The sequence below is a fragment of the Ochotona princeps genome, chromosome 2 (assembly GCF_030435755.1).
Source record: "Ochotona princeps isolate mOchPri1 chromosome 2, mOchPri1.hap1, whole genome shotgun sequence".
NCBI classification, from domain to species: Eukaryota; Metazoa; Chordata; class Mammalia; order Lagomorpha; family Ochotonidae; genus Ochotona; species Ochotona princeps.
The window spans coordinates 91,887,724-91,913,667 of record NC_080833.1 but is presented as its reverse complement, the minus strand read 5'-3'; the positions used below and the strand labels follow the sequence as shown (position 1 = coordinate 91,913,667).

At 39.8% G+C, this 25,944-nt stretch overlaps 1 protein-coding gene across 4 annotated transcripts in view; it reads right to left on the bottom strand.

The window, feature by feature from the left end:
• Nucleotides 1-25,944, bottom strand: part of GPSM2 (G protein signaling modulator 2) — a 51,129-nt gene that overhangs the window by 16,576 nt on the left and 8,609 nt on the right. Inside the window, exons 2-10 of one of the 4 annotated variants that reach the window (XM_058659817.1) lie at nt 24,097-24,293; nt 23,206-23,510; nt 11,829-12,050; nt 11,333-11,468; nt 10,199-10,341; nt 6,126-6,249; nt 5,903-6,018; nt 3,579-3,734; nt 2,635-2,743 (exon numbers count right to left, since the gene is read on the bottom strand). In XM_058659817.1, the coding sequence (XP_058515800.1) occupies nt 2,635-2,743; nt 3,579-3,734; nt 5,903-6,018; nt 6,126-6,249; nt 10,199-10,341; nt 11,333-11,468; nt 11,829-12,050; nt 23,206-23,261 (1,062 nt within the window). In that variant the 5' untranslated portion in view covers nt 23,262-23,510; nt 24,097-24,293. The remainder of the gene's footprint in view (nt 1-2,634; nt 2,744-3,578; nt 3,735-5,902; nt 6,019-6,125; nt 6,250-10,198; nt 10,342-11,332; nt 11,469-11,828; nt 12,051-23,205; nt 23,511-24,096; nt 24,294-25,944) is intronic. The other 3 variants (XM_058659828.1, XM_004582162.4, XM_058659838.1) reach the window with 3 other exon arrangements.

The following is a 25,944-nucleotide window of genomic DNA, read 5'->3' as shown; positions in this document are numbered from 1 at the left end:
TTTATATTTTACAATAGTAATTAAAGTTTATTCACAATGAAGATGGTTGAAAATATAAACCTAAACTGAAAGGAAATATGGGGAAATGAAAAGAGCTGCGTTAGAATTGAGACTATGAATGAATGGGGGTTTTCCATTAAGTTTTTAAAAGAATATAGAATAAAATTTCCATAGTACTACAAATACTTAAAATTAGTAAATTAATAAATGTCAGTTATTGTTGGTAGCACTGCACAAATGTCCTGCCCTAAGATGGTGGCTGGTTTAAGGCCAGGGCGCAACAGGAAGACAGGAGGTCACAGGTGAGGCAGATCTGCCTCCTTGCCAGGGCCTGGCCAGTCAGGTAGCACCCAGTGGACCCACAGGAATGCAAGTGCTGGGAGTGAGAGCTGAAATTGCTATGGCAATAAATATAGTTATTGCTATCTTATAGGCTAGCCTGTTTTCGCAATTTTTTAGAGCATAGAAAATGTAGCTGTTTTAGCCGCTTTTATAATTTTTAGCTAGAGGAATTAAGGATGTTTTTATTAAAGAAAAATGCTTTTGATTATTGTTTTACTGTTTATGGGGTTGTAGAGTCTATAATTGTGGAGGGATTTAATATTTGTAATTTTTGTTTTTAGAATTATATTTTTTCCCTTGTAAACTATTTTCCCATTAAATAATGGGCAAATTGTAGAAATAGAAATGTGGTAGGAATGTACTACTGATTAGCAGATAATCGCATGTGCCTTGGCCTTGGAGTCCTGGCTGCTGCTCCATGGCTACTGGTGAAGAATGAATAATGGCTTGCTTTGAAGAATATGAATACAGTGTTTTGTTTTTTTTTTTAAAGATTTATTCATTTTATTACAGCCAGATATACAGAGAGGAGGAGAGACAGAGAGGAAGATCTTCCGTCCAATGATTCACTCCCCAAGTGAGCCGCAACAGCCAGTGCACGCCGATCCGAAGCCAGAAACCTGGAACTTCTTCCAGGTCTCCCACGCGGGTGCAGGGTCCAGATGCATTGGGCCGTCCTCGACTGCTTTCCCAGGCCACAAGCAGGGAGCTGGATGGGAAGTGGAGCTGCCGGGATTAGAACCGGCGCCCATATGGGATCCCGGGGCTTTCAAGGCGAGGACTTTAGCCGCTAGGCCACACTGCCGGGCCCTGAATACAGTGTTTTAAAGAATTATCTCTAGGGACACCTGCAGACGGAATGACCGAATGTCTGTGCATGCCCCCTTAATCTTGAAGTAAAAAGTAGAATAATTAGTTGCTTCTGCAGAGGCTTGTGAGGTGTTTGAGTAAATAAAAAGGACAGCTTTTTCTTGGGTTGTTGTGAGAACGCACCAAGTGTCAGTGTCTGTGTCTTTCTTTATCGCCGACTCCACGCACCCTTCCCGAGCTCCGAACTCTAGGCTGGAGCTGGACTCCGGGAAGTGGAGCCTATAAGATAGCAAAAACTATATTTATTGCCATAGCAATTTCAGCTCTCACTCCCATCACTTGCATTCCCATGGGTCCACTGGGTGCTACCTGACTGGCCAGGCCCTGGCAAGGAGGCAGATCTGCCTCACCTGTGACCTCCTGTCTTCCTGTTGCGCCCTGGCCTTAAACCAGCCACCATCTTAGGGCAGGGCATTTGTGCAGTGCTACCAACAAGTTAATATTTTCTTTTAGCTCTGGGATCATAATAAAGAATAATGCAGCTCATTCTGTGACATTTTCTGGACATTCCATGAATGAGAGTTCTCCAAAATATTTTATTTTCATGCTTAATAGTTAACTTTCAATAATCAAGCACTAGATATAGCTGTTCTAAAATACATTATTTCTGGGCCTGGCAGCATGGCCTAGTGGCTAAAGTCCTCGCCTTGAATGTGCCAGGATCCCATATGGGCACTAGTTCTAATCCCCACAGCTCCACTTCCCATCCAGCTCCCTGCTTGTGGCCTGGGAAAGCAGTCGAGGACGGCCCAAAGCCTTGGGATCCTGCACCCGCGTGGGAGACCTGGAGGAAGTTCCTGGCTCCTGGCTTCGGACTGGCGCAGCACCGGCCGTTGTACTCACTTGGGGAGTGAATCATCAGATGGAAGATCTTCCTCTCTGTCTCTCCTCCTCTCTGTATATCTGACTTTCCAATAAAAGTAAATAAATCTTTACATATATATATATAAAGATTTATATATATATATATGTATAAATATATATGTATAATTTCTAATTGTCTTAATAATTTGCAAGGTAGATATTATGCCCGTCTTAAGATGAATTGGCTCAGAAGAGGTTTTCAAATTCAAACAGCCATCAAGTTCCAGAAATGTAACAGGAACTAGTACCCAACTCTTAAGAACTATATCTTTTCTTCAATGCCACGCTGCTCCATGCAGAGGGCAGGATGGAACAGACCATGTTTTAGAGTGATGTCCACCTATGCCCTCAAGCCCAGTCTCACTTTCCTGGTTTCCTGGCACATGAAAACTGGCACAAATGTTCCTCAATTGATTTTAAGGTGCTTTGAGGATGCTAAGAGAACAGGATAATTTCAGCCATATAAAGCCATGTGGAGAAATGACAGGGGTCCTGCCATCCACCGCTGATCTGTAACTTACCGTGGCACCCACAGTATTTTTTTTTTTAGTTTAATACCTCTCTTGAAATTTCCAAGTGCTTTTCAGCAAAATGCATCGCTTGATCATGATTTCCCAGAGCGGTGTACGCATTTCCCAAGCTCCAACATGCTCTTCCTTCACCAATTCTAAAACATAATTGAAAACCAACATGCAATTATCTAAAAAAGGTCTGGGTAGGAGAATACAATTCACCTAGCAGTGATTTAAAGCATGGGTAATAGTTGGGCTTTACTAGGTCTTTTGTATGAAGAACATACCATCACGACACCATGCACACACATACATACATATACATGTACATTCCTTTAATGTAAGAAATACACTGTGAAACAGTAAAATCTCAAGTAAGAGTTCTGTGCAACTTGGTCACATCCTTGCTGTAATTGTCCTAAGAATTAACTACTGTGTGTCGATTTGAATACTAACTCTGTGTGGGAGCATTCTAAACAACCATATTGAAAAGTTCCTACTCATTCCAAGGTAAAATCAACCTTGTAAAACAAACATCACAAAATAACATCACCACATACACAAAAACACAACCACTGACTCAGCCACCATCATTTGAAAATCACAGCTCATGTAAAATTGAATTACCAGCCTCTCTTGAAAACATTGGGAAGCTCTGTATGGCAGCGACCCATGTTCCTGCCTGGCAGCCTTCTGCAGCAACAGCAGTCCTCTTTACACTGGGTAGTACTCACCATCACTCCCACGGGATGTGGACAGACAGGCTTTTGTAGAGGCATCATGTATGTGACCCAGTCGCACATTTAAGGGGATCTGGAACCACACTAACCCTGTACCAGCCTACCCTTCAGACAGGGACACTGAAGGGCATTACCGAATCAGAAGAAATTCCTTACAAAGCAAGTAAGAACATTCTGGGGATTTGATAAGCCATCTGCACTTCAGATGAAATACAGTAAAACAAACAAAAAGCAACGATGTGGAGCATACCTGTCATTTAGCTCTCGAGCGATGGCCAAGTGCTTCAGATGATAATCAATGGCTTTCTCATAGTCCTGAAGTAAAGTGTACGTGTTCCCAAGGCTGTAGCATGACTGCGCTTCCACAGCTCTGTCTTTAAGCTGCCGAGCCAGCAGCAGCGTCTTCCTACGAGAACATATTCCTCCTTAGACTCCACTTAGTTTGAGCGTGGGCCATGATGTGATAATCATAAACCTGTTACCCGTCCTCTCGGCTTCTTCTGCTGCCTTTCAGGTATTTCTGTTCTGTATCTGAACATCCCATACTTTAAACAAAATGATGTTTGTGAAACACAGAAAGCAGGTTCAGATTTTTAGAATAAACGTGACAGTTCTAATAATTCACCAAAGTCAGCAGCACTGAAACCTGAGCTCAGGGCTCCTAAAGACAGACACAGCACTGACGTTTACAAAGCTTTTTTCCCTTTTGTATCATAAAGAACCCAAACAAGCTTCTGTCTACAAATCACCTGTTCTTAATCATCTTTCCTTCTCTTTTGTGAAAATCCTAACTAACCAAATGAATTTTTATGTGTAGGTTATTGATTACCAATTCAAGACAGATCCTGAACACTTCATCTAATAAACATTATCCACATTCTGCCAGACACATATTGAACTGTTAAGTGAGAAACCACAACCGTCAAAAGCAGGGGCACTACGGGCCTGGATTCAAATCTCGACTGTGCCAATTACCAGCGATATGATGGGGCCAGTCGCTCGTCTCCCTCTGCACCAGTTTCCTCCTGGCATTCTAGTAAGAGTCAATGAATTGCTCTGGAAAGTGCTTAAAATGGCATCCTGTGCAGTAACAATGCTCTTTTATTATCAGTGCTTAAGGCAACAGATACTTCTAAATCCAGTAATTTAAATGACTTTTTCCTACAATTTCTGCCAAATACAGATTCTGTTAATGCACAACAAAATCAGAGCTGATGTATTTAATGATGATACTTCAAGGCTGTCTTATGTTCTTATGTACTTACTCTAATGTTGCCTGTCCTGCCAAGCATTTTTGAAAGACTTGCGGAATTACCTTCAGACCCTGAGGCACAGTCTTTCAGACAGGACACTAATGGCTGTGCAATTAATCTGTAAATGGTCAGAACTCTTTCTGGAATTAACTTCAATTACTAAGTTGAAGTTTACCATACTACTGTTTTGCATCCTGAAGCTTAAGAATGTGCAGTGGCAGTCATTTTCTGTGGCCCTGAAAATAATTTCAAAATTGAATTCCAAAAATATATGTAAAAGCTCTGCTTTCTAGGGGGCAAAGCTTGCTCTCCTTTCCCTCAGGCTAACCTAATCAAATAGTCACTTTCAAATTTATAACAGAACATTTCAATATTTAATACAGCTATCCCATTTATGTATTATGTCTTCTATATCCTCTGGCTTTAAAACTCAAGAGACACTCAAAAGCAAGATCTGTATTATACTCCTCATAAAGTAATATATTTTATTTGGGACAATATCACCTAAGTAACCAATAATAGTAACCATTTGTCAATGTTTAAAGGAAGATGGGATGCTGTTCAATTTTTTACATAGACATAAAGCATCTTCACTTCTTTGTAGATGACTAATTATCCAGAACTCTCCTAGGTTGGGTTTTTCAGCAATGTAGTACAAATCAACTATAATGCTTTGGTTTAGTCACACCAGCTAACTAGAGAAAATGCCAAACAATCCAGAAAGCACACAGAGGCAACCTAAGCACTCCACAATTGGCTAATCTCTCCATTTTGAGTCTAATGATTTTTGAGAATGGCCCTGCCCCGGATAGGTGAACGGAGCCTCAGCTTCTGGTGAGGATCAAAGTTGGGGGGAAGCAGGTGTGAGAACTGCTCACCAAGAGGTTGGAACACAAGAGGGCAGGAAAAAAGCTCAGTTCTCACTGGTAGAGCCCAGTGTGTATTTTTGTTACCAAGCTTTTCTTTGACCTCTTTTCTAACCCATGATTAGCTGAAATAAAGAATACTGACATGCATGCCATACATACAAAAAGAGGCTATAAAGTACTTCATAAGTTTAAAATAAAAGTAACCCAAGTGTCTGGGGTGCATACCACGAATACTATATTTTAGGCATAATATGCATAGCATGTGTCATTCAACTCTTGGAATAATCCCAAAGGCAAGGCACTGAAGTTACAGGTGAGGAAACACAGACTTAGAAGCCCAATGTGTCATTACCACTATGCAGCAAAAAACAGATTTTTAAACCCAACATCTGCTTTAATGGGACTGTCAGAACTGCTTATTTTGTATTAATCTACAGAAATATTAGACTGACTTGTAGTATTCTGAAGCAGTTTCAAATTCACCAAGGAATATGTATGCATTTCCAAGGTTGCTATAGGCTCTTCTTTCAGCCGCTTTATCTCCAAACTCTTTGGCGATAAGGAGACGCTGCAACAGAAAACTTCAATTAGACACAGCTGTAAAGAGAGGGAGCGCAACCACTGTTCAGAACTTCGATGCAGAAAGTGCTGTGGCTCTAAGGGCCTCCACTGTACCTGCTCATGAGCTATAACTGCATCCCTGAAGTTGCCAAGGAGGTAATGTGTGTTTCCAAGATTCCCAAAGGCACGTCCTTGGGCTGCTCGGTCACCCAATGCAGTTACCAGGGACAGGTTTTCCCTAAATGTAACAAATTGCAGAAAAAACAAGTTGGGAAATAAATAATTTTGTTTAAAAATCAAATTCTTTCAATTAGGAAAAAAACAATATATTAAGATTACAGCCATAATGTGCAATATTTCAATGGTATGTCTAGGATGGAGGGCCGTTACAGGAAATAGCTGGGAACATTTGGTTGAACCATTGAGAAGGTTTCTGCTCAGGGTCAGACAGAGTTAATCAGCAACTCCTATGCCAAGAAGTCCTATTAAATTCTATTGGTGGGAAGAAACAGGATGGAGGAACAAGGTAAGGACATATTTAAACAGAGAATCATTAACCAGGGTGAAGCAGAGAGGTCACAATCCCAGAAAATAGGAGAGGAGAGCCAGACAGCAGAGGAGACTCGCGGACATGAGGAAGCTGCAGAGACACTGGAGCAGTGTTGAAGTGACCAGATAACCCAGTGGTGGTCAGTGATCAGTGATTGGAGATCCACTAGAGGTCAGATGGGAAGGGAGGTTCACCAGGAGCTCAGGAGGTGAACCCAGGCATAGAACTGCCCATCCTGCTGACTTGGTTAATTCAACCACAAGCAGAAGCAGAGTGGCAGAGCCCAAGCAGTCAGGTGCAGGAACAGGATAGATTTTGTGGCTCAGATCCCCACTAGTGTCACATCAGGTGTTATTTTGTGTACTGAGGAAAAGGGTGTGTGTGTGTGTGTGTGTGTGTGTGTGTGTGCCAGGGCAACTGAGGAACAACAGTGAGCTGAGCATGCACTACGCCAGGAGTGAGCTCATTTCTGGCTCAACACATTGTACTGGTCCCACATGGAAAACAGTACCAACTTGGCAGTCTCCAGGTTCTACCCAAGATAGGTCCAGATGGCCCCCAGACCTAACAGCCAGCAGATCCAGATCTCCACCAGTGCCACATCGGGCACCATTCTGTGTACTGAGGAAAAGGCTGTGGGGCTGAAGGAACAATAGCGAGCTATATATGCACTAAGCTGGGAGAGAACTCACTTCTGGCTCAACATATTGCACTGGTCTCACAGGGAAAATAGTATCAACTTGGTATCTTATGGGTTCCACCTAAAATATGTCTGCGGGGGGCCTTCAGACCTAATGACCGGTAGGTTCTGCCAAGAGCAGCACTATTGACAACCCAGGGATTTAGGAAAGCTGGTGTCTCCCTAATCCTAGGCACTGCTCAAACCAGGAGTGGGAGAAAGGTTGTGCAGGCAGTGGAGTAGCCACAGCACAGGCTCACAGCGGGTGGAGAGCGGCGAGTCAGACTGAGGTAGAAGTCTAGCACAAGAGCCCAGGACTGAAATGTGCCGCAGGGAGTGGCACAAATGAATGCTAACGAAAAACTGGGTACTGAGTACAACCAGTAAAATCAACAAGACCAGTGGGCAACACAGCTTAGAATGGAGAAGAATCTGCTAACCAAATTAGCAATGACCAAGAGCAAAGGAAGAGACAGAGGCACAGTGAGTATTACTGATGCCTCTCCTGCAAAGGAATAAAAGCCTTTGTTAACCTTAGAGCTAACTGAGAAAGACATAGAAGAAATGGGGATACAGAGTTTTGAAAACCTGTTATACAGCTTCTGAACAATGAGAAGCATATACAGGAGTCCAAGGAATTTAATGAACATGTTATACAGGAAACAGCAGCAATGAATCAAGTGAAAGCTGATATATTAGAAATTCAGAATACAATGGAGCAAATTAAAAATTCTGTGGAAAGCCTCAATAACAGAATGAGCAAGGCAGAAGACAGAATCTCAGAACTGAAAGTCATTTCCTTCAACAATGGGGAAAAAAGTTTAAAAAGCTGGAAGAGGAACTGACTCGAGCTAAGACAAGTATTCAAGAATTAAAGGACACTATTATAAGGCCAAATATGAGTTATGAGAGTTTCAGAAGGTTCAAACAGAGAAGCAGGGTTTAACAATGCATTTAATGAAATAATAAAGGAGAACTTTCCTAATTTGGAGAAAGAATTGGGAAACAAAATACAGGAGGGGCACAGAACTCCCAACAGGGTTGACCAAAGCGATCTTCACTATGACACGTGATAATCAAGCTCTCTTCAGTTGAACACAAGGAGAAGATCCTTAAATATGCATGTGAAAAAAATCAATGAACATATATAGGAACCCCAATCAGACTCATAGTTGACCTCTCAGAGGAAACTTTACAGGCTAGAAGAGAATGGAGTGACATATTCCAAACTGTGATAGGAAAGAATTGTCAGCCCAGAATAACTTACCCAGTAAAACTTTCCTTTGTCTTTGAAAATGAAATAAAATCTTCCACAGTAAAGAAAAGCTCAAAGAATTCACCTCTCCCAGACCTGCCCTTCAAATGATATTTAAAGATGTTCTATTAAAAGAGAAAAGGAATAACACCTACCAAAATCAGAAGCAAACCTTGAGAATGTTTCAATAAAACAAAAACAGAAGACTAGATCAAACAATAAACAATCCATTGATAAAATGACAGGACCAAATTACTACCTATTGATATTAACCCTGAATGTAAATGGCTTAAACTCATCAAGCATCATGGATCAGCAGACTAGATCACTAGATCAAAAGACAAACCCCATCTTTCTGCTGCTACAGGAAACACATCTCACCACCAAAGATAGGAGAAAACTGAAATTAAAATGATGGGGAAAGATATTCCAGGCTAATGGAAAGAAAAAAACAAGCTGGCGTAGCCATTCTTACATCAGATGATACAGACTTGATGCAAAAAAAATATTAAGAGATGAAGAATACCATATAATGATCAAAGAGGATCCATTCAGCAAGAAGAGATCACCTGACCAGTTTCTCATGTTTTCTTTTTCATCTCCAATTTTACTGTTAATCTCTCTCTTGCTCTTCTTTGCTAATCTGGCTAAAAGTTTGCTTTGCTCATCTTCAAAAATGGCTCTTTCTTGTTGCAATTTGTAGTCTTTTAGTTTCAATTCCATTTATTTTTGCTGTGATTTCTATCTTGCTTCCTGTTAATTTTTTTAATAAGTCCTTGAGATGCATTATTAGATCGTTTGAGATATTTCTATTTTTGTAATCATGCAATGTAATAAACGTCCCTCTCAATACTGTTTTTGCTACATCTCATGGGTTTTGATATTTTTGTTCTTATTTTTCTTAAAAAAGTTTCTTATTAATTCATTTAGTGACACATAAGTCATACAGCAGTACTGTTTTCTTCAATAAGGTTTTTGATTTTTTTCAATTATTCAGCAACACAACGATCAATCAGTAGCATGTTATTTCACTTCATGTTGTAAAATTTTTCTATTTTTTCTTCCTATTGTTGATTTTGTTTTATGGCTTTTCATTTAAGGGATATAGTAACTATAGGGACTACCATATCCAGATGTGAAGATACAATTCAGTAAGCATCTCTACTTCCAAATCAAAGATGGACTCCCAACGAAATTGTTAAATACATCTTGACAACAGGATGCTGGACTCTACTATTGTCCATACCTATAGTGTCAGGACACACTTATATAGCAGAATGATGGACTTCTGATTGTTTATAAAGGACTATACTATTATAATATAGGAGAAATCAGTTTATGTGGGGTATCTGGGAAAGGGGGAAGGGAAATCCCAGAGCCTATGGAACTGTATCATTTAAAAAAAAAATTCTATTGGTAAAATAAATACTAGACTGACTGCAAATAACTTAGATAAACCTTTGCTATTTTGCATTATCACCACTAAGGGGCACTAGTCTACAGTTTAAATGGAAATTGATTACTAAAATAACTATGGTTAACACTAAGATGTAAACAAACAATTGATCTGATGGCTTACTTTTTATTTGCTGGCCCATAAATGTAAAGCCATTGCTAAACCCTAAGACTTACTACCAGATAAAGAATGAGCAGCAGATTCCCAGCTTAGATATGCCCCCCATGATGACCCCAGCCCTACTCACTCATAAAAATCCACAGCTGCCTGCAGAGCATTTCTTACTTCTTCTGGAAATTCTCCAACATCCTGGGGACCAGGGCAGCCAAAGCTTTTCCCTTTGGCATGATACACATTCCCAAGGTTGTACAGTGCCCTGGCCTCTCCAACCTACATGAAGACAATCACAAAATGTACATTTTGAAATCAGAGGCCAGGTTTTACAATACTTATCACATATTCTTCATTGTATCTTTGATATTACTGTCAAGGGGAAAGAAAATCTAGGGACTGATGTGATGGTGCAATACATTCAGTCACCATTTGCAATGCCAGCATCCCACATCAGAACTACATTTAAGAATTACAGTTAAGTCCCAGCAGCTCTGCTCTGATCCAGCACCTTATTACTGGGCCTGGGAAGGCAGAAGATAAATGTCCCACATGCTTGGATTTCTACCCATCTGGGAAACCAGGGTGGAATTCCTGGCTCTTGGTTCTGGACTGACTCAGACCCGGCTGTTGCAGCCATTTATGGAGTGAACCTGTGGAAGGGAGAGTTCTGTCTCTCTCTGTTGATCTGCCTTTCAAATAATTAAATCGTTAAAAGAAACTTTTTTTTAAGTTTTATTTATTTTTATTGGAAAGGCAGGTTTACAGAAAGAAGCAGAGACAGAAAGATCTTCCATCTGCTAGTTCACTCTCCAAATGTCTGCAATGGCTGCAGCTGAGCTAATTTGAAGCCAGGAGACAGGAACTTCTTCCAGATTTCTCACTCAGGTGCAGGGTTCCAAGGCTTTGGACCTCCTTCCCTAGGCCATCAACAGGGAGCTGCTTTCCCAGGCCAAAAGCAGGGAGCTGAATGGGAAGTGGAGCAGCCCAGACATGAACTGGCACCCATATGGGATGTTAACACATGAAGGTGGTGGACAGCCAGTTGAGCTATTGTGCTGGACTCAAAAGAAACTTTTTATATTATCATTTGCACAGAACCAAATAATTCCTGATAGATAAAGGATCTCTAATAATTTTCTTATTTATCTGTATTTTGCTTTTTCTTTTACTTTTTTTTTAAGATACACTAAAATATAATAAATAGCATTTAAGCACAAAGCCATTTCAATGAAAACATTTGGGCTGCCATGTGACATTTCCTTATTACCTTGTCATTAAGCTCCCTAGAAATATCTAGGTGTCGCTGACAACAAACAATAGCTTCATCAAAATTCCCAAGGACCTTTAAGGTATTTCCCAGATTACCACTGGCTTTGGCTTCCCCCAACTGGTCTCCGATAGTTCTGGAAAAGAAGAAGGTGAATGGTATTAAAGATATAAAGCAAGCAGAATGCAGTGTTTCTAGAGGACAACAGATAGGCTTAAGTCAAGAAATGCCCATCTAGCCTGAAACCTGCTTTACAAATTTAACATTTCTGCATTTAAAGTTACTTGATTTTCATTCATTTAGTTAAACTTTGGGATTATTTCACTACTATTCATTCATGTAACTAGATTCCGGGTTTGGCCTAAAGATTAGTTTCCCAAAGCAATGTTATTCAACTAGAACTCATCAAGTGTATTTTGCTATTTTGTTTTAATCGAATGGAAATACCTTTTACAATAAAAAATATGAAAGGAAGAATATGAAAAAGCTTAATTACCTTGCAAGAGTTAAGTCATGATGGTGATATTCCAACGCTTTGGCGTAATCATGCAAATAGAAGTAAGCATTGCCCAGCTGGCTGTAAATAGCACTAAGTGTTTTTAGGTCTTCAGTCCCAACTTGAACTGCAGCTTCAAAGAATGACACACCTGCCCGGCAGTCTCCTGATTTACAAAGACGTTCTCCTTCCAAAGCGAGCTCGAGGCAAGAGGCTTCCATTCTACAAAATTACATAGGGGGGATGTTTACAACATCACGTAACAACTACATAACAGGATTTTTAACTTTCAGTAATGCAATTTAAATGTGGAGTATGTGGCCATTCATGCTCAGAACAGCTGTGCCTACAATTAAATAATATATCTGTGAATATGCATACACTGCTGATTAAACAGTAAACACTTATCTGCAGCCAGAGGTCATTTGCCTATGTAAATGTCTCTGCACCTAAGAGGTCTTTTATACAGGATAAGGATAATGGAGCTCATTTTCATTCCTTCTTTTCTTTAAATAATTCTTAAAATTTTTTCACTTATTTATATGAAAGGGAGAGAGAGAATCTTCCATCTGCTGTTCCACTTCTCCAACCGCCTCCAACAGCTGGGGCTGCAAAATTCTCACATAGGCAGCAGGGACAAAAGTACTTTGTCATCCCCTGCTGCCCTCCAAGGTGTACACCAGTAGCAAGTTTGAATCAGAAGTGGAGCCAAGACACACCAGGCACTCCAACATGTAATGTGGGCATCCCCAGGAGGTATCTCAGCTACTGTACCAAACACATGCCCAGGGGTCTCACCCTACCTGGCCATCCAGACCAACTCACTTCACTGGTGAGAGAACTCAAGGCAAAAGCAGTGTTTCCTGAACTGTTCTGACTGTGGCAGACAAGATTCCTGATAGTTTAGGGAAAATAAGAAGTGAGGTCCCATAACTAATACTGTTCTCCACCCAGGTACACAAGTGATCCACTCACATGTCCATCCATCCATTTCCCTCACCATCCACCCATCCACCCATAAAACCATCCTCTTTCCCTCACACACATACACACTCATTTTCCTTCCTTCTTATCATATACACTACCTACATCCAAAAAATGAAGGAGCAAAATAACCAACCCACAAGGTACACTCCCACAAAAGAACTCAGTGACAAGAAAAAACATTAGAAAACAACACTTCAAACATCTGCAGATAGTCTAATTCTCAACATCTGTCTCTATGAAAAACAACCAGAAGGATCAAGCCTTGCAAATACATCAGGGAGAGGAAACACTTGAGTTTTAATACCTGACTTTGGTAGATGTCCTTCAAAGTCATTACTTTGTGTCTTCTAATTCCCACTATGTCTATGAACTATTTACCTATTGTACATCACCACTGCAAATTTCTTTTAGATTGGAACACTATCCTTTTTTAAAATTTTATCTATTTTTATTAGAAAAGCAGATCAGATTTATAGAGAGGAGAAACAGATCCTTCATTCACTGGTTCACTCCCCAAATGACCTCAATGGCCAGAGCTGAGCCAATCCAAACCCAGGGGCCAGGAGCCAGGAGCCGGGAGCTTCTTCTGGCTGCCTCATGTGGGTGCAGGGTCCCAAGGCTTTGGGTCATCCTCTGCTGCCTTCCCAGGCCATAAGCAGCAGGGAGCTGGATGGGAAGTGGAGAAGCCAGAACACAAACTGGTGCCCATATGGGATGCTAGTGCTTACAAGGTGAGGATTTATCTGAGCTATCATGCTGGGCTCTGGTCTGAACACTATCTTAAACCTATTTTTGAAAATCTATCTTCATCCAAATTAATATCCATGAACAAATCTGATGTGACACTTATATTTACTATCTAATGTATATTTTAAAAAATATGTAACTTGAAATTTAAAAATATGTAAAATTAGCTTGTATGTCATTATGAGGATACATATTGCCCTTTGAAAAGCTGACTTCAGTCATCGAACTTTTTAGTTTTTCAAATAGCACTAAATTATTCCTTGCTAGAATGAGCTGTGAGCCATTCTGACAGGGCAAGGGGTTTAATGCTGGCTGCAGGGCAGGCACTGTGGTGCAGCACGATATACTACTGTGTACGACAGCTGCATCAACACTGGAAAACCAGCCTGAGTCCCAGATACCCTGCTTTCCTCCAGCTTCCTGCTAGTGTGTCTGGGAAGGCAGCAGATAATGGCCTAAGAATTTGTGTCCCCACTACACAAAAGATGGAATTCAGGACTCCACACGGAAGATCTCTGTCTCTTCTCTGTCACTCTTCCTTTTTCAAATAAAGAGTAGCAGCAACAGCAGCTGCAGCCAAGGTCCTCGCTGCTACACAGCAGTAGAGCTCAGAGCACTTGTAAAACTCTCATGGCAGGGATGGACAAGTTTGGCCACTGGATTTTTTCTTTAATATTTTTTTATTGCATTTCCTTTTTTTTATTCATTTTATTACAAAGTCAGATATACAGAGGAGGAGAGACAGAGAGGAAGATCTTCCATCTGATGATTCACTCCCCAAGTGAGCTGCAACAGGCCGATGCTCGCCGATCCGATGCCGGGAACCAGGAACCTCTTCCGGGTCTCCCACATGGGTGCAGGGTCCCAATGCATTGGGCCATCCTCGACTGCTTTCCCAGGCCACAAGCAGGGAGCTGGATGGGAAGTGGAGCTGCCGGGATTAGAACCGGTGCCCATATGGGATCCTGGCGTGTTCAAGGCGAGGACTTTAGCTGCTAGGCCATGGTGCCGGGCCCTATTGCATTTCATTTTACAACATCGTTTCATAGGCTCTGATGTTCCCCATCTCCTCCCCGTGCCCTCCCCCCAGAGTGGATTGCTCCACCTTATTGCAGTATTACAGTTCAAATCCAATCTTGTTTCTTTCATTGCAAGCATGTGCCATGCATACAGTCCAGCATCTTATTGTCTAGCTCAATTCAACAGTTTCTTGGGAAGACCAACTCTGGTCTGAAGGCATAGCTGGCAGAATATCATTCCCACCAATTAAAAGCTATAACATAACATCAACAACAGTTTCCAACATTATGGGGTTAATTAACATTGTATTGAGTGACTGATATGTTAGAAAATGCAGGTTCTTAACCACATCCTGTAACTACTTCATTAGCATTTCAATTATAGTTTGTATACAACTGGCTTCTATCTACCTTAAAATGGCTATAGGATACTATTCAGCTGTCTCATGTCTATTTTCATTTTAGTATTTAGCAGTTTATTGTGCTGAAACATAATTTTTACTGAACTTCGCAGATTTTAGGATGGTCTATACTGGCTGATAGCTTTAACAAGGCATATGACACCAGTTGAGGCATAGAACACTGTTGGGAGGGGTGTGCAGAGAAATCCTCCATACCCTAGTTAGGAGTAATTTATTTTCGTGTCCTACCTAGTAAGGTATGTGTGAGTCCCCACTGATCGTTTCCTGTCTAGTTCTAAGGTTTCCTTGTTGTTCTCTATTCTAATTTTTTTTTTGTTGTTTGTTTCATTTAGTTTGGGGGGGGGGGCTCCAGGGCAACCCTGATGGTCATTGCAAGAGAGGGTGGGGATCCAGTGTTGGAACTAAGTAAGGACCAGAGAAAGCTCCTCTCCCTAGTCCCGAAGAGAGTTTATTGTTCTTCTGTTTCTGTAGGCCGCTCAGGGCTCCTGGCTGTTGTTCTGGTGACATTGAGCTCTGGGAGGAGGGATTTGGACTTCTTCTATCCCATGGGGGGAGATTCAAATGGCACTCCAATTGGCCACCAGATTTTCTGAAGTCCCCAGGTAATTCTCATCTGCAAGCCAAGGTAGAGTGAATGCAGTAACAGGAAACGTGACTTGAACTCCCAATATCCTAATATCACTCAAATATGATTACATTTTTACACATTGAGGAGCAACCAATGAATGTGTTTCTTGATGTTTCAGGTCTATAAAACTTCAAGGTTATTTAGACCCATAAATAAAAATGAGACTACAAAAGTAGAACAGAAAACTGATAAAGCTAAAAGACTAGACTAGGACTAAAGGAGCCACTGGAAAGGTTGAAAGCTGACCTGTGGTCCAAAAAATGCAAATTTATACAGTCATTTCTAATTGGTAACTTTCAAAATTTTTATCTATTTATATTTTTTAAATTTCCAGTGTTTAGCCATTAGTTATTTCTTACAGCTAGATTAGTGACTTCACTTCCATTTGATGATTCTCTGTAAATAATGCAAGTATAAACCTTGACTTAAGTTTGCCTCATTAGAACAAAACAATCAGCATAGCATGGAAAACCTAAAGTACAAGGAAAAATAAATCAGTTAAATCAGGAACTTTTTGTTTTAATTGGAAAGGCAGAGAAACAGAAAGAAGGAGACAGAGAGAGAAAGATTTATCCATCTGCCGGTTCACTCCCCAAGAGGCCACAATGGTCAGAACTGAGCTGATCCGAAGCCCAGGAACCACGAGCTTCTTCCCACTCTCTCACGTGGGTAAAGTGTCCCAAGTGCTTGAGCCATCATCTGCTACTCTCCCAGGCCACAAAGATGGGAAGTGGAGCAGCTGGGATATGAACTGGCACCCATATGGGATCCCAGCAGGTACAAGGCAAGGATTTAGCCTCTATGCTATTGCACTGGGCCCAAGTGAGGAACTTTGAACCACTGAATTTATGTCATTTCATAATTAATAAAGCCTAATTCGTCCTTCATAAGTTAAAACTGCCTTCTTAAAATATTTTTGAATGAGTAATTTCATAAACAAATTAAGAATATTTCTTAAAAAAGGAATATTTCTACTTAAGGTTTAAATTTTACATATCCATTTATTTTTTTAACTTATTTAAAAGACAAAGGAGGAAGAGAGAAAGAGTAAGAGAGAGTGAGATCAAGTGAGAGAGAGAGAGAGAGAGATGCATTGGAATTTAGATTTTCCACAAGTTTACTCTCTAAATGTCCACAACATCAGGATGAAGCCGGGAGTTGGAAACTTGAGTGGCATCTCCCATCAGACGGCAGGGAAGACACACATTACCTAACACCTGCTGCTCCCAGAGTGTGCATTAGAGGGAAGCTGAAACAGCAGGCAGAAGCAGGACTGTATCCCAGGTATTCCAATACGGGATACAGGCACTCCCAGTAGCAGCTTAACCACCTCAAGCGATGTCTGTCTACCTAAGATTCCATGAGTTTACTGGCATACCAACCCTAACCCTGACCATAACCCTAGCCCTCTATGGAAAACAGCCAGCAAAATAATGATATGCAAAAATGAGACTCACATTAGATGACATATATGAACTGGTTATTTTAGTTGTCTAAAACACTGCAACTACTGAACTTCTAAGAATTAGAACATGAAAAAGCCCTGAAAGGGATATTTTTCTATACTTTTCCTATTAAATAGGTGTAACTTAGGCACTCTATATTAAAAAAAAATTAGCGTTTTAACTGGTAGAAACTGATCTTTGTGTACATGTACACAAATTCAAAGGTATATATGAAAGGATATTCACACCTAAACTGCAGAAAGCTGAATTTCTTTCTTTTTTTATTTTTTTAGTTACACTCCTCCTTTAAGTGGAACACCAGTGATGGTTCATTAGCCCACTGAAGAAGAGATAGGAAAATCATCATGGATGATATTGCCATCAGTCCAGGTTGGGAAATGAGACAGAAAGCAGGATTGTCTATTCAGACATGAGGTGTTACAAACGAGAGGTTTAAAAGTATTTGTCTAAATCGACCTGAAGCACAGAAGTGTCTTCCTCAAATAAGTATCCTTACCACAAATATTTGACCATTTGAACTGAAATTAACACAACATTCTACTAGATCCATGAATCCAAATGATGTGATATTCTAAGAGTTGCACGTCTGTCTGTGAAAAGGCTTCCTACAAAGCTGCCAGGAGAAGCACTGCCAGCCAACAGGAACTCAGTTGCCCAGCTGGCTTTACTCCCAGCAGGTGGGCGGAGACTGCACTGCACTACGAACTATTTTAGAAAGCTATTTCAAGAACCAAGGCCCAATGTAATTCCAATATGTCCTTGTTTATAATGAATTCTGAGACATTATTCCTGGGTCTGACATATTTTATTTGAGAATATTAGTCAATATTCTGGCAAAATCCCCAACTACTTGATCAGATATATGCAGCTGCAAAATAGGGCAGGTTAATTTATAAATTTTTTAGAAGAACATTAAATAGTAACACAGAAAAGTAATTCTATATCCTCCTTGTCATGATAAAGGAATAGAATTACTTCATTTGTTTACCAGTTCAGTTGAAAACAAAGAACATATCCAGTTGTAGGGGATAAACCAGAAAAATACCTCTCCATTAAAATACATCCCACATCTGCAGTCTCCCCAAACGCTATCTGGTTGTATAATTAAAGGATATATATTTTTAATATCTGTAAATTATCACATAACTACCATCCCTAACAAAAATGTTACGTTTTTGCTAGAAAATTAAACATTTTAATGTAATTCCTAATCTTCTACACAAACATGTTATTCAACAGAAAATTTTGAATCTTTTTTTTCTCTGCTTTATTTTTCCACTAGATTTTGACCTTCATTACCTTCCCCTTCCTCAGTTTTGGTTTCCTGTGCTCAGAGTATGTCAATGAAAGCAATTTAGTTGGGCCCGGCGGCGTGGCCTAGCGGCTAAAGTCCTCGCCTTGAACGCCCCGGGATCCCATATGGGCGCCGGTTCTAATCCTGGCAGCTCCACTTCCCATCCAGCTCCCTGCTTGTGGCCTGGGAAGGCAGTCGAGGACGGCCCAAAGCCTTGGGACCCTGCACCCGCGTGGGAGACCCGGAAGAGGTTCCTGGTCCCGGCATCGGATCGGCGCGTACCGGCCCGTTGTGGCTCACTTGGGGAGTGAAACATCGGATGGAAGATCTTCCTCTCTGTCTCTCCTCTCTGTATATCCGGCTTTCCAATAATAATAAAAATCTTAAAAAAAAAAAAAGCAATTTAGTAATGGTGATTTTGTCTAAGTTGGACTCATCCCCCGCAGCACTTACACACTAACTCAAAAATAAATAACGAGATCAGGACTTAAGCATTCACAACAAGGTACTGCCGCCCCTTCTCTACTGTGCGATCTCCTATCATAAATCCTAGCTCCACATTCGTCACCAGCCCTGGCCCCAGTAAACAATTTTTATCCATCCAATTAACTACATGTGTCTCAGCTGTTCTAGTTTGTAATGTAAAAGAAACGGTGCAACGTTTATTTTAAACTTTACATGGTAACTTAGTTTTAAAGGTGATTTTAACATACCACATTTAATTCTCAACCATCTGAAATATGTATCATTACAGAGACGGAAAACTGATGCTTATAAAGATGAAGAGAACAAAATTAGTGGGTAGCAAAGGTAAGATAGGAGATGCTTTCTTCCCCACGTCCAGAGTTCCTTCTGCTGCTCCATGTTACTGCAACTTATTACTTGGGAAATAAAATTATTAACAATTACATTTATCCAAAAAGTGAAAACAACAGTTCATACCTAAATTATATTCTGTTACAACTATGTAAATAATTTCTCAATATTAAAGTACTGAAATGTCTACTATTCATATTAAGAAGTATGAACAAGGATATTCCCAAAGAAATGCAAAACTAGAGAAATTAGTAAATAAACTTGATGTATCCATCTTTCAGCTCTAACAATTTCCAAAATATAAGATGGTATTATCAATACATTTTATCTCTGCAACATCCTCATTCCTCCAACTCCACAACATTTTAAAGTACATTTCAGAATGCATATTTCATTTGTTGATGCTTTAATTTGTGCCTCTAAAAAAGTATTTTTAAAATATAATCATAGTATACCTAAAATATACATATATATATATATTTATAGTTTCCCTTAAAATCAATGAGGCAAAATTTTAAGTTGGGATATAGTTCCATTTACTATCAGTGTCCACCTTCCCAAATATGTAGGTTTCAGACTGTATTATGATGTACCACAGAAGGTTCCTTACCATCCAAAGATGGATTTTGTTTCAAAATTATAAATTCATCATACCACATAAATCCCTCCAGTGATAGTTGAGGACATCCATTACAAAAGAGCCAAATTGGTAAAACATTTCTCTGCTAAGTATTTCCTGGAGAAGGAGAGTAATTTATGACGACTCAACATCAAAGGGTCAAATGTTAAAATTTCCTTTGGTGAAGTCCTATAATGATGTGCAATCATGTTTGACCTATGCTGTTACAGAAAAAGAACAATTCAAAAATTTCCTACAGGCAGAGATATAATCCTCTCCTCCTTATCTATGGCCTTAGAGTATTATCAAGAAGCATACCACTCTTCAAAATGTTCAGAGAGATATATACATATCTTAGTAGGTTCATACGATGGTTATGTCCAATGAAGGTCAATGAACTCATGTGCCACACATACAAAACACAAGGTTACTCTAAGGAGCTAAGAGTAAAAACAAACAAACAAACAAACAAACAAGGCCAGGTGCAGTAGCCTAGCAGCTAAAGTCCTAGCCTTGTATGCACCAGGATACCATATGGGCGCTGGTTCTAATCCTGGCAGCCCCACTTCCCATCCAGCTCCCTGCTTGTGGCCTGGGAAAGCAGGTGAGCACGGCCCAAAGTCTTGGGACCCTGCACACGTGTGGGAGACCCGGAAGAGGATCTGGGCTCCTGGTTCTGGATCGGCGCAGCACCGGCCATTGTGGTCAGGTGGTGAGTGAATCATCAGATGGAAGATCTTCCTCTCTGTCTCTCCTCTTCTCTATATATCTGCCTTTCCAATAAAAATAAATAAATCTAAAAACAAACAAACAAAACAGGAATGACAAGAAAGAAAGAACGTCCACAAAAATAGACATGTTGAATTTGGTGCTAACATATGTTCAGGATTTAATAGGTAAACACTGGCATTTAGAAATGGTTCTCAGGAGAGCTTGGAGCTAAATCTTGGAAATTGAGTAAATAACAAAGAAAAGTGGGAAGGAAATTCATGTCACAAGGTACAATATTAACAAAAACACTGGGAATGAACAGCAAGACACATGTATGGCCCCAAGTACGCGGGAGCACTGGGCCCAGCCAGCAGTGAAGGCATGGGCAGGCATGCCTGTATCCACTTTGCTCAAGATCCTGCCACCTCAGCGGGAGGCCTCAAGTGGATTCCTGCCTGTTGGCTTCAGCCTGGTAGCTGGGCAGTGAACCAGCAGACAGGAGCTCTGTTTGTCTCCCACTCTTTGTCTGGAAAAAAACAATGCCAGGTGAATAAAGAATGGCAGGAAGTAAGGTCTAAGGATCAGCAGACACCCATTAACGGAAGACCATCATGTTCTGTTAAGCTTGGCTCTCTACAGGGCACCAGAGGTTAAATGGTCAGCTCCATGTTTTTAAGAGTCCTTCAATGGTACATAAAAAAGAGCATAAGAATGCAGAATAGAAAAAGTCTGGCAGCAAGATCCTAGGGACCTGAAAACAGCAGCAGTGAGAAAGATGCAAATGAGTAGATGAATCTGAGAAACATCTACAAGATGAAAACTGGTAATATCTCATGCCGGATACAGAGATTGATAAGGGAAGAAAGCTACTGAAAATAACTACAAGGTTTCTAGAAATCTGGTCTAAAGATGAGGACATTTTGCATATTAAAAACTCATAATTATGTTGAATGTCTTCCATTTTCTTTCATTTGAAACTTAAAAATTTGTAATACAAATATCTTTACCAGGGCCAGCACTGTAGCACAATGCAGTAAAGGCTGTTGCCTGTATCACCAGCACCCCGTATGGATGCCAGTTCACATCCCAGCTACTCCATTTCCAATCCATCTCCCTGTTAATGACCTGGGAAAAGCAACAGAAGATGGCCCAAGTATTTGTGGATCCCTGCCACTCATAAGGGAGACCTGGATGAAGCTCAAACGTCCTGACTTTGGCACGGCCCAGTACTGGCCATTACAGCCATGTGGTGAGTGAACCAGAGGATATAAAGTCTCTGTCTCTCTCTTTCTGACTTTCAAAATAAAATGATACATCTTCAGAAGAAAAAATAGAGATGTCCTGACCTCATCTTACAATGGGGTTCTTAAAAATTCGTGGAAAATTTTGCATTATTTTAAAATTTCATTTTCCATATAATTTTTCAAGCCCCTGAAATACAGATTTCCATAGCAGCATGTTCTAACATGAACCACTTACTCTACAGGAAAATAAATCTCCCCACATTTCCTACAAACAAGGGTACTTCAAGAAGTCTGTGGAAATAGGAGTTCAGAGTGTTTGCCTAGCAGTTAACAAGCCTACGTCCCGTATCTAAGTTCCTGCACTGGGCACACCCCTTGGCTGACTTCCACCTCCTGGAAATGTGGCTCCCGGGAAGCACCAGTGATAGCTCAAGTGAGTCGGATCCTGTTATCCTGTGGGAGACCCAGATGACATTTTCAGCTGCCAGCCTTGGCCTGGCCCACCCTTGGTCACTGTGAACATTTTGGAAGTACATCAGTGGATGGGTGCTCTCCTTCTAGGTCTCTCAAGTAAAGTAAGTAAAAATGTAAAAGAAAACAACAACAATAAAAAAGGCACGATGTTCATTTTGTAACATTTTCAAATAAATGTGCAAGTGAATGAATCTTCTAACAACTGAAGGCAGAATTCTTCCATAAAAAACATTTCCATAATTTTTTTTAGGATTCCTTGTATATTAAAACAATTAATGGCTGAAAGCAAACACTTTTAAAAATTTTGATTTCTAACCACTGCTACAAATTTCTGATTGGTTTCTTAATCAGAAAAATTTTGACAAAAAAATCTACTATGAACCTAATCATCTTGATAAGCAATGATAGTGACCGTGGCTAACAGCAATGACCCAAACTCTCAGATGAATATTCAATAATAATGATAGTGTAGATACCCTTGCTTTGTTCCTAACCATATCAGAAACATCATTAACAGTGTCACTGAATAGTAAAATGACTATTGATTTGTCATATTTACAAAATGCCTAGCCACTCCAACATTAACACTCATCTCTTTATTAAAAGCTCATATGTGAAGGATAACCACTTAAAAGTCTAACACTCCATCTTTTACTCCCAAAGATTTTAAAATATATTCCCTTTCATATCTGTGTAATAATAAAATGTTATAAAATGTTAAGTAACTAGTCATAAACTCTTCCAGACAACATTAACAAAGTACAAGTACATAATTGGTCCCTATTACCACCTTCCTATAGAACAGATACAAAAGCTTAAAAACAATTAAGTACAAGAGATATTGTAGCTGGTATATTTTAAATATTTTCAAGTTAAAACCTGAAATGGTCAGAGTTAAATACATGTTAAAATAAGCACTAAAAGTCACCCACTAGGAAAGCAAGTCTTACCTGTAGCGAACATGAAAAGAATGGTCTTCCCTCATGCTTATCAAATTGTCCTCCATTGAATCATATTACAAGCGAGTAAAATATGAAATTATTTTATTCTGTGCCAATCCAGCTCGTTCCCATGCAGAATTGTGTGCAGAACATTGTCCGGTTAGTATATTAATGAGTTGATATTAATGCCTCCTAAGCTCCTGCTTCTTCTTTATTAATACTGAAAGGAGGTCAATGTCAGACAGCTTAAAGGTTCAAAATGTGTCCCAAATCCTTGTATCTCTGGCCCTTTCAGCAGCACTTCAGCAACATTTCTGCAAAAGGAATACAAGATGCTTTGCTTTGAGGTCCTATTTTCAAAGAACCACCTAAAGTAACCCTGAGCTTAAACATAATCACACAGCTAACTCCACAGAGCTCTGACACAATCACTGCAGACAACATCAGAGGGCTTAACTATCACAGGGAGCTTTAAACAAGAATATGAATATATGAGATTTGTTTGAGAAATGCACTTTAATTTTAAAAATTGATTTTTTTAAAAGATTTATTTTATTTTTATTACAAAGTCAGATATACTGAGAGGAGGAGAGAGAGAGAGGAGGTGGAGCTGCCGGGATTAGAACCAGCAGCCATATGGGATCAAGGCGAGGACCTTAGCCACTAGGCCACGCTGCTGAGCCCTAAAAATTGATTTTTATGTAACATTTTCATGTAACAATTTTATGTAACACTTTCTATTACAAATAATTATAGAAGAGTAAGTATCAGATTAATATCTAGAAAATTATAATATTTAAGCTATAAAAAACTCTTAAAAACTATTAAAACATGAGGTGAGAGTTGTGGCATAGCCGTTTAGGCTGCCACTCCGGGTATCAGTGCTGGTTTGAGTCCTACCTGCTCCAGTTCCCATCCAGGTTCCTGCTAATGCATCCTGGGAGGCAGTAGATAATTGTTCAAGAGCTTGGTCCCCTTCATTCATATAGTAGACCCAGATGGAGCTCCAGGTTCCTGGCTTCCCTGGGTTTAGGGGTAACTGAAGAGTGAATCAGCTGATAGAAGGTCAACTGATCTCTCCCTCTCTCTCGATCTGTCTTTCAAATAAATAAATACATCTTTCTTAAAAACCTCAATTGGTATATTGTTTGGGACTAAACAGACATTTCTAGTAAAATTATAAAGACAAGCAAGGGAATAATGAAATAAATTTCAGAGCTCATTGAGGATGCGTTAAGTTAGACTCTCAGGAGACCTAGCAGGTGCATTAGCATGGAGCTGGATCAGAAGCAGAGAAGCTAGGACTTGAACTAAACTCTGACACAGGATGCTGGCTTGCAAGGAGCAGCTTAACCACTGCACCACAATGATGTTCTGTTGGTGGTGGGCATTTGGATCATAGTTTTTGAGACTTTTTTCTTTCTTTTTTTTTTTTTTTTGCTATTAACAAAAGCATTGCCATGAACAATGACACCACTGATGCAATGTAGTAAAGAAGCAGAGCTGATATTTCAGAGAATAGCAAATAGACAAAAATGAAAAATACTAAGGAGCAGTCAGAGAAAAACAGGACAAGTAAGACTCTCTAACACACATCTAACAGGAGTGCTGAGAAGACAAAAAGAGAAGCAAAGGCAAATTATTCAAAGACAAATCAACAATCTCTCAGAGCTGAAGACACGGATCAGCAGATGAAAGAGGTAGACTAAGTCCTAAATGGAATAAATAAAAGCCCACACTCATGTGTATATCACAAAGAAACTGTAGCACATCAGGTATCAATCATACTCTCTATAAGGTAACACTTCAGAAATGAAAAGAATATATATTCATATGTGTGTGTCACACAAGGGAAATTAACAGGTATATTAATCATAAGGTCCTAAAATTTCAACAAAAAGAAACAGCCCTACATCAATTAGTGCAACATTTCACTACCGTATTCCTAGAAAGGTCTGAAAACAGCTCACTGTAATTTTGAGTAGTCCTATTAAAAAGTTGATAGAAAGGTCCTATCAGTAAGTTTTTTTTCCCATGTTTTAAGAATCTTTCCATTTCTACCCTTTCCTGGTTCTTCTGCTACTACTTGGTATAGATTCTCATTCCTCTTCCACATAACATCCTTTTGACTATTTTAGCTGTGACCTAAGCCAGACTCAGTAAGTGACCCCAGTTCATTGCTACTTAAGTGCAGTCAGAATACTCTGGTTTCTCTTCAGATCGTATAAATCTTTCGCCTGTTAAGTCCAGTCAGAGTCACAGAGCATGGGGCACTAGGGTGAGAAAAGCGAAGGCAGAAAGGATTGACCTTGGGAATACTGAGAAAATGCAGAACAAATTAATAAATGTGTAATGATGAAGTTGTAGAATGAATACTTGATAAAATACTAGAATTACAGAGAACCATTTAAAATGATAATTCAAACAAGCAAGAGGACAGAGTGAATACTACTCACTATTTCATTAAGAAAAATGTACAATATGGCCTAATTTCAAAAGAACATCTAAAAAAGTCACTCTTACATTTCATATCTTAAAAATTACTTAACTGGCAAGCCAGCAATTCTTGATTTATGATTCATGCTGTATGAATTCACTAAACAACTTAGTAACAATGTGTTCACCACTCATGCTCCACCTTATGTGGAGGTAAGCCAACTACTATTTTTTTTTTTAAGATTAATTTATTTGAAAGGCAAGAATTCACACAGAGTCAGAGGGCCTCCATCCACTGGCTCAATGCCAAAA